General features: G+C 38.6%; 1 protein-coding gene across 3 annotated transcripts in view; it reads left to right on the top strand.

Moving 5' to 3' along the window:
• UBE2E1 (ubiquitin conjugating enzyme E2 E1) overlaps positions 1 to 18,789 on the top strand; it is a 46,395-nt gene that overhangs the window by 1,472 nt on the left and 26,134 nt on the right. For 2 of the 3 annotated variants that reach the window (XM_085322425.1, XM_085322423.1), the window contains 2 exons: positions 703 to 881; positions 3,018 to 3,068. In XM_085322425.1, coding sequence (XP_085178551.1) covers positions 730 to 881; positions 3,018 to 3,068 — 203 coding nt within the window. In that variant the 5' untranslated portion in view covers positions 703 to 729. The remainder of the gene's footprint in view (positions 1 to 702; positions 882 to 3,017; positions 3,069 to 18,789) is intronic. The other variant, XM_085322424.1, reaches the window with a different exon arrangement.

Here is an 18,789-nt window from a genome sequence, read left to right as displayed (position 1 = left end):
CCAGCGCAGACCCCCTGCTCCCTTCCCTGTTTGCTGGCAGCCCCCTGTGCTGTGGGCCTCAGTGGATCTCCTCAGCATACCCCAGCCCCTATTTAGCTGTTCCCTTTTATTCCTCTCGCCCTTCCCCCCCCTCTCCGGACACACGCTCCCAACACCAGATCCAGCAAGCAGGGGTTTCTTCCCCTACAGGTTACAAATCCTCCTTCGGGGTCTCCCCCTGTTGCTAGTGATGCCCCACTTCCATTTTAGTGCTGGCAGTGGTGGCCCTCTTGCCCCTTCCCACCTCCACCACATGCTTCCAGGGAACCCACGAGACTGAAGCTGCGCTGTTTTTATTTCCTACACCCCTAGGCTGGATAGTGGTGGGTGGTGATGGCTCCTCCTGTGTGTGCAGTTTGGGGGAAGATTAGAAAGAATTGCTTTTGAGCTTTCCTGATCTTTGCAGTCCAGTCCCTGCTCCTCTCATTCCTCACTTGCTTTCTGAGAGAAAGCTTTAAAAGTCCCTTCTTCCTCAGTATTACTAGTGCAGGGGAGGCTACTGCTCCTCCTGCTTGGACAGTAGGACCTGAAAAAGAGAGGGAGACATGAGGACTCTTTAAAAAGAGCATGACCCATACACAGAGCAAGATTGTCAGCTGCCTTTCTCTGTGTGTGTTTGTGTTCACTGTTTGTTCCCCACACCCTATGGTGTCTCCTCTCCAGGTTGGGGTGTGTGGTGGGGGGGTCGCTATGTCGGATGACGATTCGAGGGCCAGCACCAGCTCCTCCTCATCTTCATCCTCCAACCAACAGACAGAGAAAGAGGCAAGCACACCTAAGAAGAAGGAGAGCAAAGTCAGCATGAGTAAAAACTCTAAGCTGCTATCTACCAGTGCCAAGAGGTGAGGCTGCAGTTAGACTTTTTTTTTTTAACTGCTTCGCTGTATCTTTTCTCTTTCCTCATTTTCTTTGGCTCTTTTTTCCTGCTGCTCCCATTCCTCATCTCTAGCACTTATGTTCAACCTTTCCACACAAAGCTGCCATCATCTTACTTTTTTCAGCATCTCTGTGCAGTAAGGAGTGTCTGCCCGACATTACTGCTCTGTGATCTCTCTTGCTGCTTCTTCCTCCATTCCATCCCAAATATTTTTCTTTTTCTCCAGACTGTTTTTCTGTCCTCCAGTTATTTCTGCTGCCTTTTCTCTTTTCCTTATTAGCATCAGATATAGGGATGTTTTAGGAATGGCGTGGGGGAGTTTAATTCCTTTTCTGCTAGTGGAAACTATGTGGTCTTGAGTAGCATATTTAATTTCTACATCAGTTTCTCTCTCTGTAGAAAAGGGTTGTTATATAATGGCTTTTTACTTTTAGTACTTCTTTGAGGGTTAATTAATGTTTAGGAAGAATTTTGAGTTCTCTGGATGAAAGAAAGTGTATATGAGTGCAAGTAGTGTAGTACAGTGCCAGATCTTTTCCACCAAATACATTACTCTTTTCCTGTTTGCTCATCACATATATATWTTTTTTTCTATATAGCTGTACATTGACTAGAGTAGATAATCCATAGCAGGTCCACTTGTGGACATTCTATTCTAAAATACCATTTTTCTAACAAAGCAGAGTGGATTTTTTTTTAGGGGAAAAATACTTTAATTCCAGAATAATGCCCATATCGGGAGGAGATGCCTGAATAGAACAGTAATAATTCCAGCTACATCAGTCAGATCTCCTCACCTGGACAGACTCTTGTAGTCATTCAGTTAAAACATCATTACCCTTTCTTATTTACTCTGTTTTGCCTAAATTTAGCAGCATCCAGAAAGCTAAACTGACAAATGAAGTTCTCAACCAAACTTTCAGTACTTCAATAAGTGTAACAGCCTATCTCATTGAAAAGCTTKGTCAAATGGCACAGAAAGGTTATATGTGCAGATGTCAAAAGTGACAGGTTTTAGGCAAATGCTCTGCTATCATAACTAAGAGTTCTCTGTGGCTTTGCAGAATTTAGGCAGTTTGGTTATTCTAGATCTCCACTCTGCATGTTTCCTTGGGAAACTTGCATAGATAGTGGCAAGTGGTGTTTATGTGTGGTTCTCCTAGCTATTCTGAAAATGAGATAGTTTTAAAAGCCTACTGATTGTGAAGTGCCTAATACAAAAAGACTGTGGTTCTTGTTGCATGTGACAAGTAGCAAAGAGGCAGAAGATGCTGGTTGAGTTTAAAGGGGAACAGAGGCAGACTGAGTGCTGGGTGGGGAAATTTGGAGGGAAAGCTTGAGTGACAGTAATGGGACTCCAGGGAAGGGGAGGATAGTTAGTTGGGCATTTTGTGGCAAAACAGTGTGGTGGTATGTAAGCCCAGAATAGTCTGTTGAGGGAGGGGAGGGTGTTGTCTGAAGTGGTGAAGAGAGGAGTGGCTGAAGTCCTGAGGGAAGGGACGTAGTTGTTACAGGGTTTTTTGGAGGCGAGGAAAGGGGAGAATTGGAGGGCAGGTATATGCAGCAGCCTTGGAAATATGCAGATTTTCACCTTCTTCTAAGTGTCCTTGGAAATGGCTTAGTTATTCACTCCCCTGAGGCTGGTGTTTTTTTCTCAGAATGGTGATGGAGAGAAGGGAAGCCAATTTGGCAGTGAATGTTTCTTTCAATCCAGCAAAACAAAATTCTTTCTGAGACTGCAGTTTTGTCCTAGAGCCCTGTACGTTCCATTTGCAGAGGGTGTCCCTCATTTATAGGCAGGTTGGCAAGAGTAGAGGACAGGCTTTTCCACTGCACCTGTGTGGCTGGCATCTTCATGGGAGCATGCAGCAGTGCATCAGTCTGGGTTCAGGGCACAGTGCCTGTCTGCTTTTCTGACTGTCTGTGTAATAGGGTACCTGTCCTGTTTAGTGTGTTTGGACTGGTGGGATGCAACAACTGAGTGCTCCTCTCTTACACAGTGTTGCAAACTCATGGTAACAGTAGGTCTGTAAGGAGTACATGTTAACTGCAATCTCGCACAGTGACTTACTTTTGTTCTTTTTTGCTTTTATTGCTACAGGATTCAGAAGGAATTGGCTGACATCACCTTAGATCCACCTCCAAACTGCAGGTTTGTGTTGATTCTCCCCTGGGGAGGGTGGGGGAAGATGAGGGGCTAAAGTGTGTTTTGTGTTAGTTGTAATTAACCTTCAAAGTTTCTGGATAGAGCAGAGGAATGACAGTTTAGATGGCTTAAAGTACTTTTGTGAATACTTGGATGACATCAGTTTCTGGGAGGTCCAAGAGGGGGACTGCAAAGATGTTACGTGTTTTGATATGAGTTTTCTGGGGGGGAGGGGTTGTTTTGTTTTTCTAATAATTGCGTTTGAATCTGTCATACTGCTTGTGTGTATGTTTCTGAAACTGTCCTGTAAAGAAGAGTGTGAAAACTTGCTCTTGGTTTGTTTTTTCTGGTTTATAAATCTAATACTTGACTGTACTAATCTTATATAAATAAGACTCCTGCCAAAAAAGCAGAAGACATTAAAATGCTATGAGCTTTTTAGCTCAGAGAGTTCTGTTTTAAACAGTAACTTATAGTGGAAGAGATGTGTGAGTTTATCACTCAGTAGGTGCCCTACAGTAGCATGTTAGCTGATGAAGTAGAGAGATTCTGTTGCCTTTTATGGAGCAGCTTATTTTTGAGTATGTTTTAGAAACTGGTACCTTTTAAAGCATGTAACTGGTTGATTTGGTTCATTACTTGGTGGCCCAGCCTCTTTGCGTTTGGCGAGGAGACAGCAGTTGTGTAAAATCTTTGGTTGTGCCTGTTCATTCAAGAAGGTTGTTTTCAATCTAGTCTGTGTTCACTGTAGCTGCCAAAGCATGACTCTGTTCTTTTCTTCTTGCTGTGGTGGGATTAGGTTTGAGGCCTTTTGATGTTGGTAGCAGTAACAATCAAAAGAAAATGTTGTTTATAAATACCTAAGTTGATCTTTTTAGTATTGAATTGTCACAATGCACATACGCCTTTTTATTGAAGATTTTTTGCTCCTGGTAGTCTACAGGGAAACATTGTCATGAGTTAGGCAAACAAGTCCAGAGCCACTCTTTCAGGACCAGTCTGAAGGATCAGAATTAATCAAATGAGGCATGTGAGTATAAGTCTAGACTGAAAAAGACCTTCTTATTTGAGTAGATTCATTAAAATCTCACTGGCCCTTCAACAGCTGCTACAGATGATTTGACAGTGCTATTGGTGGGTGATGCTTAGGGGAAAGGAAAGTGGTTTAGGGTATGTAAAGCTTTTTTTATTTATATAGTGAATCAATGTCAAAAGTGTTTTCTACGATGTATTTTAAATATTCATCTAAATGAATTACAATGTTTCAGTAACTGGCTAGGCAAAAAAAAATTTTTTTACGTGATACTAAGATTTTGTGCTGCTTGGAAGATAACTAATGGGCTCAGAAGCCTTCAGTCATGATGGTATTATTTTGGTAACCATAGTGACTACTCTTGTTTTACTGGAGCTTCCAGCTCTTGGATTGGAAATGTTTGTCCTGTCTGCATCCTGACTCTGTGTCAGGATGAAGTCCAGATGCTTTCCCCTCCTCATTGCACCATACTCTGATTTTCATTGGAAAAAAACCCAGAAACGTGGATCAGAAAGGACCTGTGACTTGTAGTTACTCCAGTCTGGATGATCAAAGGACCAGGATTGTGGTTTGAACCTAGTAGATCTGTCAAAAGTTGTAGTAGTGTATGTCAGATTGCAAGTTTCATCTGAAAGTTTGTTTAAGTAATATTGGAACCCTAATTTCTCCTTGTCTGAATTGGCATCACTCACGGATAAAAATGATCTAGCAGACTACCTGTCAAAATATGATTGTGATTTGCTTGTTACATAGACCACTGAAGATAGTATGCTTCAAGGCACACACAGTAACTTTGTGTTGTTTCAAACTTTCTAAATAGTTCTAATGGTAAAAATTAGTTCATAGTAAAAGCAGTGACTATTAATCTTTGCCTATAGTGTAATGGCAGGTATTCTGCATTCCTTCCAGCCTTCATATGAATGACATTGAAGGTTGGCAAGTCTGAAAAATAATACTGTGAAACTGGCATATTTCTTACTGTCTGTTGATATGTTGATAAGTAGGAAGAAAAGGACAGAGGTTTTTTTTTTTTTTTTTTTTGTGAGTGTGATCAAAGGTGTTTTTGGTATTGCTTATCTTAGGGTGGAAGTCATCCTACTTTATTAAAATTAGTGGTGAGAGTGAAGGAGAACAGCTCTGCTTATGACTAGCCAGATTCAAATTGCACAGTGGAGCATGGGAAATTTACCTTTGTAGCAACTGGTTTGTAAAAGAGTAGGCAGGTGCTGATTGCCACAACAGTGAGATGAGTTTCAGCTATCGCAGTTATGGAGAAAGTTCACCTCTTGTCGAAGAAATAGTTTGTGAGTATGAGGAGATTAAGCAGTTGAGAAACTGTAGTTGCTGTGTGATGTTTAAAGTTGCCAAAACTTGCTCTGGGGAAGCCTGCTAACAGTGTCACTGCTTTCTTTTATTACCCCCCCCCCCCATATGAACATTATTAACATGCTGTGAGTAAGGTATTAAAAAAGTAGTTTCAGAACTTAGTTTCAGTTTCCTTCCTTGGGTGCTTTGATTATCCTGACCTTTCCTCTGATCTCAAGCCCCTCATCTCTGCTGTCCTATGTGCCTTTTGTCCTGCGCCTCTGCACACTTTTTCAGGTGTTACTGTGGGAAGTGTGTGTGTGGGAGGATTCCCTTCTTTTTAGAGGAACCTCACAACCCCTTTCCCCCGCAAGACTAATCTCAGAACTCATATAATTGGGTAGCTATATAAGACCCAAGGTATCATCTGCTCTGCTATTAACTTACCAACTTTAGAGGAGCAAAAGTCTCAAAGCCACTTTGGAAAATGAAGTAGGCTCCAACATTGCTTAAGTGCCTCTGAACTGTACATTTTTTAACAGAAAAGATTCTGTGTTGTTTTGGAAATGTAGGACTCCTGTCCTCCTACCACTGGATGCTTGATCTTATACCCCTCACCATCATTCTTTTATTTTTCCACGTTATTTTATCCAATGCCCTGTGTTTGACAGCAATTCAACATTGGTCATGCTTTAATTTTTGGCCTCATTGCAAAGTGCTGCTCTTCTTCCACTCTTACTGCAGTAATAGGAGTTCAAGATATTTAACACATCCCAGAGCAACTGAGCATGTTGAAAGAAAAAGTTCTAGGTTGTAAACAGTTTTTAGTAAGAACTGTTTTATATTTCTTCTTATAAAACACCGCATATAAGATGCAGTTGCAAATAATGAAAGCCATTTGATATGTCTTACAAAATAACATAAAAATGAGTTTCTCTTTTATTCTTGTAGCTATTATTTCTACAGAGGCAGAGGTTAGCTGCATGGAAATACAGTACATGTTTGGCCTGCCTTTGCAGAAATAGATTTTGGATTTGAAGATTTTTTTCTAAACAATACATAATTAATACATTTCACAAATTTGTGGGTTCCTGAAGGAGACAGTGCTATCCTGGTTAATGTCCTAGTGTAGCATATGTAAAGCATTTTGTTCATTTTGAATGGTTCTTACCGTTCTTCTCTTCTTTAATTTTCTGTTGTCTGCAAGATGATTTGTTTCTGATATTGATGTTAAGTTATGAAAGTTAAATGTGGCTTTCAAATTCAAAAGGTGGTTAGTGGTTAATATGAAGTGGAGAATAACTATGCAGACCTAAAGTGTTTCAGATCTGTTAAGATGGTACCTGATGGTCTCTTCCTATTTTGAATTATAATGGAAAGTTGTAACTTTTGAGTTAGAATTTAAATAAGACTCTGGACTTTCGTTTTTTGTATGTGTTTGTGATAACAGTGTATCGTGTCTTTGCACTGGATCTTAGAAGTCTGCATCTGCAACTGTCTGTAGTTGCTACATTTGTAGATAACACTTGTGAATCTTGTGCCAAAGCTTTAGTTCTGTCATGATGACTAGGTTTCCAAGCTTTAGCAGGAGTTGATTAAATCTTAAAGTACTGTTTATATTCTTTATGTCATTTATTTGACCTCCATATCTGCGCATCTCCTGTTCGTAAGTCTGTTAATTGCTATGAGGTTATGAAATAAATGGTCTCTGTGTGCTGCAACTACCCATCTGTAAAATGGGGAAAAACAAGTGACTTGTCCAAGGTCACACAGGAAGTCTGTGGCGAAGTGGAGAAATGAATGTAAATCTCCTTTGTTGCAGGCTGCCTTGAGCTTAGCTGTTCTGCTGGAACTGTGTACATCGGTTGTGTTACGAGCAGGGCTTTGAGTTAATGCTTTATTGGGTGTCTGGTATTGACTGTATGTAAGCATGGTAATCTAATGTTATTTTTCCCATCTGTGTAGAGAGACCAAAATGGATATTAACTAGAATTAATGTTTTTAATCTTTCTTTCCCAAACTGAAACAAGTTTGTCTCCACATGGCTCATTTAAGGCCATATAGGCAAGACCAGCTGTTACTTAAAAATCATTTTCAAGTCTTTACGGAAAGAGACATTTGCCTGCCAGGCTTACAATCACTTCAGAGTGAAATGCTATCGCAAATTCGTTATTTAAATAATAATAAAATACAGTTGTGTTTCCTGGCTCCTTCAGCCTCGTTTTTGTAAATTCATAGAATAAGGACCAGATCTCCTTGAGAGTCTTGTGAAAGTTARCTGTCAACACTTAATAAATACATGTCTCAGTATAGACAGTGGGGAGAAGTGGTCTCTGCTCTAATATGTGGAATATTTGGAGTTTTCAAAACTTTGCAAAGTGGAAGTAAGGTTTCTTGACTAGGGAGAAGTCTGCAGAAAATACGTGGTTCAAAGGTATTTTGAACTCAATGGTTTATTTTTCTAATTAATATATTTCCTCTACATACTGTGAAAGTGTAGCATTTGTTTTGATTTGTTTTGAAAAGTATGCATTTTTCTGGTGCTTAGAATTTTTTGCAAATGTATTTTATGAATATCTCCAACTCTAATAATGCTTTAAGTGCTTTTAAATCTAGAGTATTATCTAAGATGTACTGTTGTTATTAAATTATAGTTTCACTCTTTTTCATGATTTGAAGACTTTCCTGAACATAGCCACACTCTAGCATAAACTTTCTGGTCTTGCATTTTGTAATTACAAATGTTAATTTCAGTAAGGCATTTGTTTCTTTATGTACACACTCAAATTATTAGATCAAAAATGACACAAATGCAGAGTTTTATTTCCTTGTTTTTTTTTTTTGAAAAAAAGTATGCATTTTTATCTTGTGGCTACAATGCAGATCCCGTTTAATTCRAATTCCCAGCTTGTGAAAGTGTCTTCAGCACTCCATTGTTCCTCTGAAATAGTTTTTTTTTTTTTTTTTCTGTAAGAGGTTTCAAAGTATAAGATAGGAAAGATCTTCATAATTACTGCTATATGTAGTTGAAAAATGTCTTTTGTCATATAAACTACTAGCGGTTTACCATTCCCTCCCCCCTTTGTTTGGCACATGGTCCCTGGAGAAATAACTCTTCCTTTTGAAACAGAGTATTAACTAATTTAGCCATCCTCAGCAGCTGGGTATGGTCTATTTTGCAAACCATAAAGATAGTACYATTTATATAGTTGGTGAATTCCAAGTATATGTAGGTTGCAATTCCTTTAGGCAAAGTTCTCTGCTTGATGTCTTCAGACAATAGCTGCATAGGAGCAGCTTCTTTACTGTGGACTGATTAGTTAATATTACAAAAATTCACGTTTCTGAAGACAGTGAACTGCTTTTGCCAGTTTYCTTTAAAAATCAGAAGCAGTTTAATGGCAAGGCTCCTCAGATCCTGTGGCAGTGGCTGGCTCGGTCTATGGTAGATTGTTTGGCACGTCCTGGCTCAGTAATTCCCCAATGAACTATGTTCTGTGCTCTTGCATGCCAAACATCAGAACGATGAATCTTGMGGGCGGCTGTGAAATTGTATCATGGCTAAGAACAAAGAGGATTGAAATCCCTCCTGTGCACACTCTCTTGTATACTACTTAATTTTTATTATTTGACTTTCAGCTTTGTTGTCCTTGGAGGGCACTGTGCGATTGTATTTGTTATGCTACATATATGTTTTATCAGACACATTCTAATATTTCTGTCTTGGTTATGCAGTCTTTAATTTGGTGAAATTTCAGTCGCGTTCCAGCTTTGCCAGTCTTGATTTTTATACTTGGATGCATGCATAGCAATGGGTTATATGTCTGTTTTTGTTTTAAGAAATATCTGTATGACATGTGCATTGTACTTTACAGACATAAATAGGAAGCATTATGTGGAGTACGCATTAAGGGCTTGATTCTGCTTTGTCTTTTTATAAGAAGATAAAACTTCCACAGAGAAGTAGGAAATCTAGGGGACTGATAATGTGATAGGAGAAGTTTCTGTGTTCTGAAGATTTCCACAAGGGCAGGTTGGTAGTGACTGAGAGTTTTGTGGTTTCTGTAGAAGGGATTGATCCTGAGGTCAGATAAGATGTAGTCTGATGCCAGGCTGAGCATGGCCCTGTTAGCAAAGGGGTGTTCTAGGGTAGAGACAGAACTCACCTGCACCTATAGAGGTTATATCAATGGATTAAGGTTATTGATAAGCTTGTGCGTAGCAAAACTTCTGCAGCTTCTGCCTGTAGTCTTGTGTAATTTTAAGTGAGAGACTACAGTCTTCCATATAGCACACCTCTAAAAGTATTTAATGTACTAAGCAAGAAGGGCAAGTGATTTTATGTGAATGAGTTAAGAGATTATTGCACATCTGCATAGACTTGTACACCGTATACAAAGTTAAGGGTGTGCTTTCTTGACCAAAGAAAGTGCTTTAAACTTGGTTAAATTAATTATATTGTTTAGTCATTATAGTAGAATCCTTCCAATCTGTACATTTATTTGAATGGAATAAGTTTGTATGTATTTTTCCTTCTGAGGCTTTACACTGCAGGTCTAAATACTGACTTCATTATTTTACAAGATGAACTAGGGAACATGAATTGTCAAGTACTATAAATAAACAAAAAGTGTCAAAATAAACACTGTACACTTTGGAATTCAGAGGGGGTTTCTTCATTCCCTTGCCAATTTGCAAATTTCAGCAATGTGCGATTGGTCTTCCAAGGCATTTGTGGAAAGTGTAATGGTTACTACAGTGCATTTAATAAATATCTTCTGTGTGTAAGAGACTAATTGACACTACCAGGAGAATATAACATAGATCTGTATGCTTAACTGCATCATCAAACGAGCAGCGTTCTTTATTAACCTGGGCTTCCTGGGATGGGAGATGGGGAGAAGAGGAGAGCGGGTTGTGCGGATTGTAGCATGTATTTAGATGTAGTGTTTGATTCTTCTCCTTCTCCTGCATGATTTTGCAACTTAAAATATAGATCAGGTAAGGTTTTAGTTGAGCTGTTTTGAGAACTGGGCCCAGGCCAAGTTTTGGCAGCTCATTTGTTTAAGAGAAAATACAAAGTAATTGGATTTAAAAGACTGTACGATTAATGATGTAGAGTCCTGTTAAATTTTTTTGCTTCCATATTTTTGTGAAGAGGTGCAGAATTTAGGACTTGATTCCTCCAAGGTCTTCAACTTTTAGAGTCAAAAATGAGTGTAAACCAAATCAGGATGTCAGTGGATGTATTTTAATTTTTTTTTTGTATTGGTAGAAAAGACTGTCTAAGAGATTAGAGAAGTGCATTTCTGATTTTTCCCTCTGGAGCTGTTGGACTCACTGGAAACCTAGAAATGATGTAGAGAACTGTAAAGGCAGTATAAATGTTACTGGCTAGAATAAAGGTATTCCTGTGGTGGGTAAGCTGCTAATATTTAATGTTCTTTCTGCTGTGGATATATGAGCAATAGTTTTTTGCCAGTGAAGCTAATTCCAGTGTCTGTTAAGGAGAAACCAGTGTGATTTTTCCCCTTTCCTGCTGAGTAGTGCAAACATGAGTGAAAAAGCCCCACAAACATTAAAAATTAATTCTGAAGCTAAAGGTGGCTTTTCACAGTAGATAAGTTGATGGAGGGAGCAGGGGAGAAATCTTGTTCTATGGATGCAGAAATTCATCAGAGTTTTAGGAGACACCAGAATAGCTTCAGTGCAGTAGTGATTGTTACACAAGGAAGTCTGTCAGGATAACTGTCCAAAATGTTTTACCTGCAAACTGACTACCCCCACTGAAATGTTAAAATGCTAATTTAGGTGATCACTGCTATGAATGTGTCATACATTTGAAATTTTCAAGTGGACAACTTCCAGAAAGTTTTAATGTATTGTTTGGTATTCTGAACAAGCATAGACTCTGGCTGCTCTGAGAAATGGCCTATAACAAATAAAGACATTGCAGTATATTTTAATTAAAGCAGTGCTTAACTGTTGCAGATGGTTTTGAAAGATTGCTAAAATGTACACAGTTGTAATAACATATAGTTTTAGAGCAATTATATCAATACTGTAGTATACCACAAAAAGTCATTTCATCATAAATTTCTGATCAATCAAGCTGATTGTTGCAATATCACATTTGCACATTAATTATTTCCTGCATGTCTTAGAAACCTTTATAACTACCTTGTAAGTTGTTCATCAGCAAGAATTGTCTAGTTTTGGTTTTGATTTTTTTTTTTAATTTGGGAATCACATCATGTTTTGTTATGCTCCGTTTTTTTGAGAAAACTGTGTTACTTACACTTGGGGGGACTATGGGTGAGAGGGTAAAGACAGAATACTTTAAATAGCTATGCCAAATAAAATCTCAAAATATCATGAATGTGACTATAATTCTCCATTGCATTAAAGCTATTATGATTCTTTTCTTCCTACTTAAAATTGAACTTTAATATTGCAGTATAGTGATCTAGGAATTTGAGCAAGATGATGTGTAATAGTTACAAGAATGACCTAGGAAGGCTGTCACTAGGAATGTAACCAGGTCAGGTCTTCAGTTTATTCTTCAGGTGCCCTACTGCTTGTTTTATAGTAGCATCTCAGGATTTAAGCCTCTAGTGAAATTTGAACACTTTCTCTGGAACAACAGCTTCCCGAAATTTTTCTATCTCCTCACTTCCCATATGGGGATAACTATACTGCTGGTATTGGAAAGACTGTGAGAATTAATGAGTTCGTGAAAAAGTGGAAAGATGTGCTTCCCAGCTGGAATTTGAGTAGAGACACAAAACCACTCTGGGCAGAAGGTCTTGTGTCCTATGGACAGCAAGGTTGTGCATAGAAATACTAACAGTGAGTGTAAAGGGTGGCACTGAGYGATGGCCTGTCAAGATGGCTGAGACAATCTTGCACTAGTTGCAGAAAGAAAGGTTTGCAGCAAAGGTGGAAAGTGGAGGAAGACTAGTTTTTCTCTCAGCTGCAGCAGTTTAGCTCCACTTTCTTATTGCTCTTTTTAAAGAGCAGAAGAGATGGGACATCCTTCTCTTGCATGGATAGAGAGGGCCATCCATGGGCCAACCTTCTCTTGTGTATGAGTGAGTTTTAAATAACAAGCCGACATGAAAGCTACTACAATAGTTTTCACTGCGTTGTTGTATTTTACACCCATTTGCAAGCCAAAATATTCACAGAGCAATAAARTCAGCATGTTTATACAATCTTTAACTGCTCACAATGCTGTGTAAAACAGGAAGGCACAACCTACTACACCTTTCAGAATACAATGCATGTAACAGGTGCCCAACTGTATCTTTGCAGGCCTCCTCGAACTGCTGCATGAGCTGTGTGCGGCTCTTGAGCCCTGGATTGTCTTCCTATATCTTTAGAAGCGCATGAGTAAGAGCATGAGCGAGAAAACAACGGTGAGAAGTGGGAAAAGAAATTTAGGGGAGTGACAGCAAGAAAGGAATGGAGTGAGAGAAAGGCTGATGTAGAAGTAGAGGGARGGGGAAGAAGGAAGAGAGGAAACACGTAAGCAAGCTGAAAATGGGTAGGGAAGTTCAAAAATCACTTAAAATTTAGTGGGTATCAATCAATGTAGATTAGTATTAAAGGTAGGAAGCTACAGATTTAATCTGTTAAAGGCCCAGTAAACYTCTGTCTCCTGAAGGAGCACACCCTGCTTCGTTAGCAACTGGAAGAGAAGCATGACAAGAACTCTTACTCACTAAATCCTRTAGTATATGAAATAGGGTTATTTACTGAAACTACTGGGGGTCACTCTAGAACGGATAAAATCCCTGTGTACAATGGGCAGTGAAATTCAGGAATCTGTTCTTGCAGGAGGTTGTGGAGGCAAATAGTATCAGCACATTCAAAAATGGGCTAGAMAAATTTATGGGCAGCAGATAAGCAGATACAAAGAGAAAAGTCAGGGATGTACCCTTTATCATCCCTAATCCAGTGGCTCTAGATGGTGCGGGAGTACAAGGGGAATAGACTGGAGATAGTGGCCACAGTCATGTATTCTCTGTAAATAGTATCTGTTCTTGCCACTGTCAAAAATAGGATACTGAATTAGATGATCCAAAAGGAGCCGTTTTACTTTGTTAGGGGAATACCCACCAAATACGCAATTCCTGCTCTCCTGTCTCCCTTTTCCCCTCTTGTTCTTACCCTTATTCTAGTCCACTAACTTTGGTCTCTTTTCTGCTGCCTTGTTCTACTTGGTATTGCTTTTAGGCACAAGATGTTCAACTTCTGCCCTTTATGGAAGAGTTGCTACCTCCTTTTTTCCTAAACTTTGCTTTTTAAAACAATTTCTCATTTTCTATCACTCAGCCACTTCTCTTTGCCTTTGTGAAGGGCTAACCTACATGCTGAATTGTTGAATTCAGACTGTAAAATTTTCAGGGCATAGGATGACCTTTTTTTTTCTTTTTTTTTTTCCTTGTCTGTATTTGCAAAGAGTTATGTCAATTTCCAGCTATGTTTAAATATTCTTTAATAATAAAATAGGCTTAGTCCTTGGGCTTGTAGCTGTCTCACTGTCTGTCACCCCAAAATTAAGTTCTGCATATGTTCTGACATGGCATTCTTTTTTTCTTATCTGATTGAAGTAAATAAGTGAGTTGTTTTATTCAGGACCTATTGYAGTATCTTGAATATGTGATTTGGTTATTTTCCGGTTTTATGCACATCAAGGTTATCACAGCTGTTACTTTGTGATACTACTACATTGTAATAGGATAATGTGTTTTGAGATATATTAGTTTTTTTTTTCTGGATAGTAGCAGAGAAATAATAAAGATGTCCAATAGCTAATCTTTCTTTGCTGTCTTTGTGCTCCTACTTCACCTTCCACCTCAATAACTAGAAGGACTGTAACTATTTGTTAGGGAAATACTGGTTAAATTGAAGAGCTATTACATGTGCTGAGACATTCCAATTTAAAGTACTTAGTATGCAGTGTGTGTACTTAACTCCTAATGACTATAAATATTCTGTTATATTTGAGCTTTTGCAATATACCAGGTATGTCTTGTAGATATTTTTTCCGTAGCAATTGCAAATTTAGATGCATGTAGATGGTGCAAGCTGTGACTTCTACATCTCTTTACAAGGATTTTTGCTTTGTTTTTCATAGTAGATTTTGTTCTTTATGCAGGGATGTGAAGTTACGCGTTTAGACAATTTAGTACTGAGATTGCTTGGGTACMTGTTTCATTGCAGTGCCAAGTATCATAGAACTAGCTATTTAGAACATCTTCAATATCTAGTATCAGATTTTGTCAGGAAAGATTAAAAATTAGGGGTCAGACAGTAGAGCTTTGCACTGGAGATGTGATGAACTGGCAAGGTCTGGGCAGGCAGAAATGGASTAAAAGACTGAGGGAAAGCGGGGATGTGTCATGATCTCTCTCTCATTATGGCTGACTGAGCAGCTGGATGGGATTTGTTTGTGATCAGTTTGGCTTAAAGAGAGCAAAGGGAAGATCCCTGTTTGGGGTCTGGATCTGGAAAGGGGAATTGTGTGTTAGCTGGTGAAGTCTATTCAATTCATTGATTTAGAAAGAAGAAGAAAAGAGAAAGGCACTAAAGCTGATGACTGAACTACYACATGCTGGGGAAGATTGGGAATGTGTGGGGTGGAGTCACGTGTGGACTTTGGAAGTGGAGAACCTGGAGGGAAAAAATGTATTTTGCCAAATTCCTTTTCCAAGGAGCAAACTTCCGACAGTCTCTTAAACAGATTCATGGCTCTTTGCATTTCTCTTCTAGGCTATTTCTTTGTTGCAGTCTAGTGTGTACCAACTCACCAGTGAGGTGTAAGCTTTGCGAAGAGGACCAGTGTGCCTCTTCTGGCCCACGGCAGTGGCTCTCTTCTGCAAACAATTACTGGCTTGCGAAGAACAGTGTTAGTGTCTTYCTGCCCTCTTTTCCAGCTGCACTAAACTGGTTCTGGTCCCTTCTCTTTTGTAATGCTCATACCAGTCTTTCTGCAGTAAGCCATTACTGTTGTCAAACTCTGCAGCCCATGTCTGCTGGGAAGTTGAAGAGACAAGGTTCTCCTGTCAACAAAAAGCAAATGGTTATGAGGAATTTTAAAATTGAACAAATAAAACTATCTTATTTTATTTACTTGCAAATGAGTAGCAATGATCAACTGAGCTACTGAAWGTGTGTATAGATTTTTGAAGTATTTAATCATTAATCAGAAGAGTTTGATTAAAAGAGAAAGAGAAAAGAGTGTTTTTAAAGTGCTTAAATGGTCAATTGGAATAATCCTGAGTGTGAGGAGTACATAGGAATTGACATTCGTCATCTTCATTTACATGGTATTCTTTGGTCATTGGAAAAGTGTGTTTTATTACCTTGAAAGGTTTCTGGTCAAGGGGATGTATCTAAAYTTCACTTTGGGATCATGGGAACATCTTTGTCATGTGCAGTAGCTGAGCCTAGGTTAGCATTTACACAGCACAAAATTGTATGCAAGGCAACATGAATTGGTCAACATTTTAACTAATCTTTCTCTTACATACTCTTTAAATTATGTATATTTGGAAAATCATSTAGTAGTTTCAGCAATTGGCTTATTTTCAGAGAGAGAATTTGGTTTTCTGGACTTTAAGGTAGCAGTGGAATTGTGATGTTTGCTTAGATGGCTTTCTGAGAAGGTAACATGTCATGAACAACGTGAGATCAAGTGCTAAATTTCTGCCCTTGCTGAAGATAGTGAATGAACTGCATTCAAAAGCAAGTGTTTGTGTTTGTCTATGTTCATGTTATTACAGTTCAAGGTCACTACAAGAGCTGTGAGGTTTAATGTATAAAATGTTTTATTTACCCATTCTTTCTTTAATGAAGTTCCAAATTTGTTATTGAACTATTCAAGCACCTTACTGTTTTATAGATATCCAGGGGTTTKCTTTCTCTGAACTAGTATATGTAATGCCAGTAAGCATTTTTCCCCTTTTTTTTTCTTTTATTAATTAGGCTGAGACAGCTGTACGGAAGATTGCTTCTTGCTTTTGGCTTTTGTAGGAAAGATACTTTTTTATGTGCTGGGTTTTATATAGGATTRTTTTCTAGTGGGGATTATATAATATGATTATGCAGTTATCTTCTCTTCCTAAGGCCATATATGTGCTATCTGGTCAATAGAGAGAAACTCACACTTTTGACCTGTATGTCTCTTTGGACTCGTTAGCTCTTGGACATAGTGGTGCTTCTAAAATTGCTTAATTGTTCTAAAGAGATCATTTGTGCTTACTCTGTTATTGCCTTTTGATGCTATCTCTCCCCACACTGCCAAAAACCTTCTGTATATTACGTTTTTATTGTTATGTAAAGCAACTGTAAAACCACGTGGTTGTGTAAGTGTATTTGAAATCTTTGCTATTATCTACTTATTTTTTTTCCCTTTGTCTCTGATAACTTTAGTAGTTTTGCACCACAAGGAGCTAATGAAATGCAAATATATAGGCTGTTTGTTTAATAATAATACAATGCTCAGATTCATGGTGCTTCCTTTCTGGTGTTTATTATCCTGTTTCAAGTGTAAGAAATGCTAGGGCATGCTGTGTTAGTTTTTTTTGTTTTGTTTTGTTTGTCCGTTTGTTTCTTTTTCCTCCGTGCATGTGTTTGACCATTACAGTCATCTGATTTTAGGAAGCTTAAACGGTTGTAGAGTGAACGAGCATATAGCAAAAAGGAAAGGAAAAAGACTGATGCATGTGCAGAAAGACATTGATCTAGATGAGGGAAGATCTTCTGAACTCTTGTTAATACTTGTATGCTTGTGCAGAATCGGTCCCATGTGCATCCTGAGCACCCTCACAGGGATTATGKAAGGTAATTTGTTTTACATGTTCCAGTTTATCTCCTAACAAGTAATACTGAAGAAAACAAAGGGCTTAAGTTATCCTGTATTTTTTTAATTTTTTCTGTACTCATTTTAGTCTGTAGCAGAATTGTTTGTCTCAGAAGTGAAATTATGAAATGYATATATTTATTACAGGTCTGACTTTCAACATTAGCTGTTTATAGAGCACTCATTGAGATGATGAATCTCTAGATCATTCCTAGCCCTAGTGGAAAATGTATTTAAAAACAGCACAACAACCACTGGGCAGCCTCTTTTACTACTCTTCATCCACGCTGGTCACAGCTGCTAAGACATTTTTAATAAATAGATTGCCTTAGTTTAAGCTCTTCTACTTTAATTGGAACTTGTGTAGCTTAGATCCTTCTTTCCACACGATTCAGAAAGCTATCTGAACTCTAGTTGCCACTGAGCCAATGCCGTATTCCTTCTGTAGTATGTGTGCTGGGGAGGCCTACGTACTTGTTGGGGTCTGCTGTGCTTGGATTAAAAGAACAGAACCAAACTACCAAGATGAGAAGATGCTTGGGAGAGGAAATGCATATTTGGATTTTGCAAGTAGATAAAGGTGAATGCTAACTGATGCCTTGTTCTATTTCAGTATGTGTTTTGCAGTGGGTAAGTTAGTCKTCTTCTCTGGAGATATCCAGAACCCGCCTGGATGCGACCCTGTGTAATGTGCTCTAGGTGACCCTGCTTGTTGAGCGGGAGAGTTGCACTAGGTGATCTCCAGAGGTGTTTTCCAACCACAACCATTCTGTGATTCTTTGAAATTATTCGAGAAGTATAAGAAAACAATAAAGGTGTCAGACTTCAGCTTTGAAATAGGTGAAGTAGACTTTCATTTAGATTTTATTTTGTCCAGTAGTTCATTGTATTTTCCAGGGTAATTAGGAGGAATTATTAATAGCTTGCAAATTTTAAAATCTCTAGATATCATCTGTACAGCAGCTCTAAGCGAGCAGTGTTACATCTGATCTGCTTTCTGCTCATGGTGTATTTAGAGGGTGCGCATATGTGGACATACCCCTGTTGAATTCAGTTATCAGAGGGCAGTTGTATTTCTGAGAAAGTGAAGTTATTTTCTGTTTACTTTTCCCATTGTTGCTTTCTCCAAAATGCACAAACCAGCTGTAATGGAAGGGAATTATTGTAAGATCAACTTTTCTTTTCTTTAGCATTTAACTTGACTTGCTGAAGTGAACGGGATACATGTTTTCATACATTCTAAACATTACATCACCCAGAAGCACACATGGGAAAGTCCCTTAGGTGCAAGCAAAAAAGACTCCTAGGGTTAGTGCTGAGCGACCACAGTTAATCCCAGAAGTATAAATGGTAAGGCCAAACATTGTCATAACTGAGAGGAGGAGCTGTTAGCTTTGATTGGTGCTGCAATATTATACATTATGTCATCATTTTGTAGCAAAAATAGGTTGCTAAAGTGATAATATAATTCTACATCTGCCATCGTGGGAAACCAGATAAAAGCATGTGTGTTCTGAACA

This window comes from Rhea americana, unplaced genomic scaffold (assembly GCF_003343005.1).
Source record: "Rhea americana isolate MKP2758 unplaced genomic scaffold, rheAme1 scaffold_77, whole genome shotgun sequence".
Classification (NCBI taxonomy): domain Eukaryota; kingdom Metazoa; phylum Chordata; class Aves; order Rheiformes; family Rheidae; genus Rhea; species Rhea americana.
Note: the sequence above shows the minus strand (reverse complement) of the source record. Positions and strands in the feature narration are given on the sequence as shown.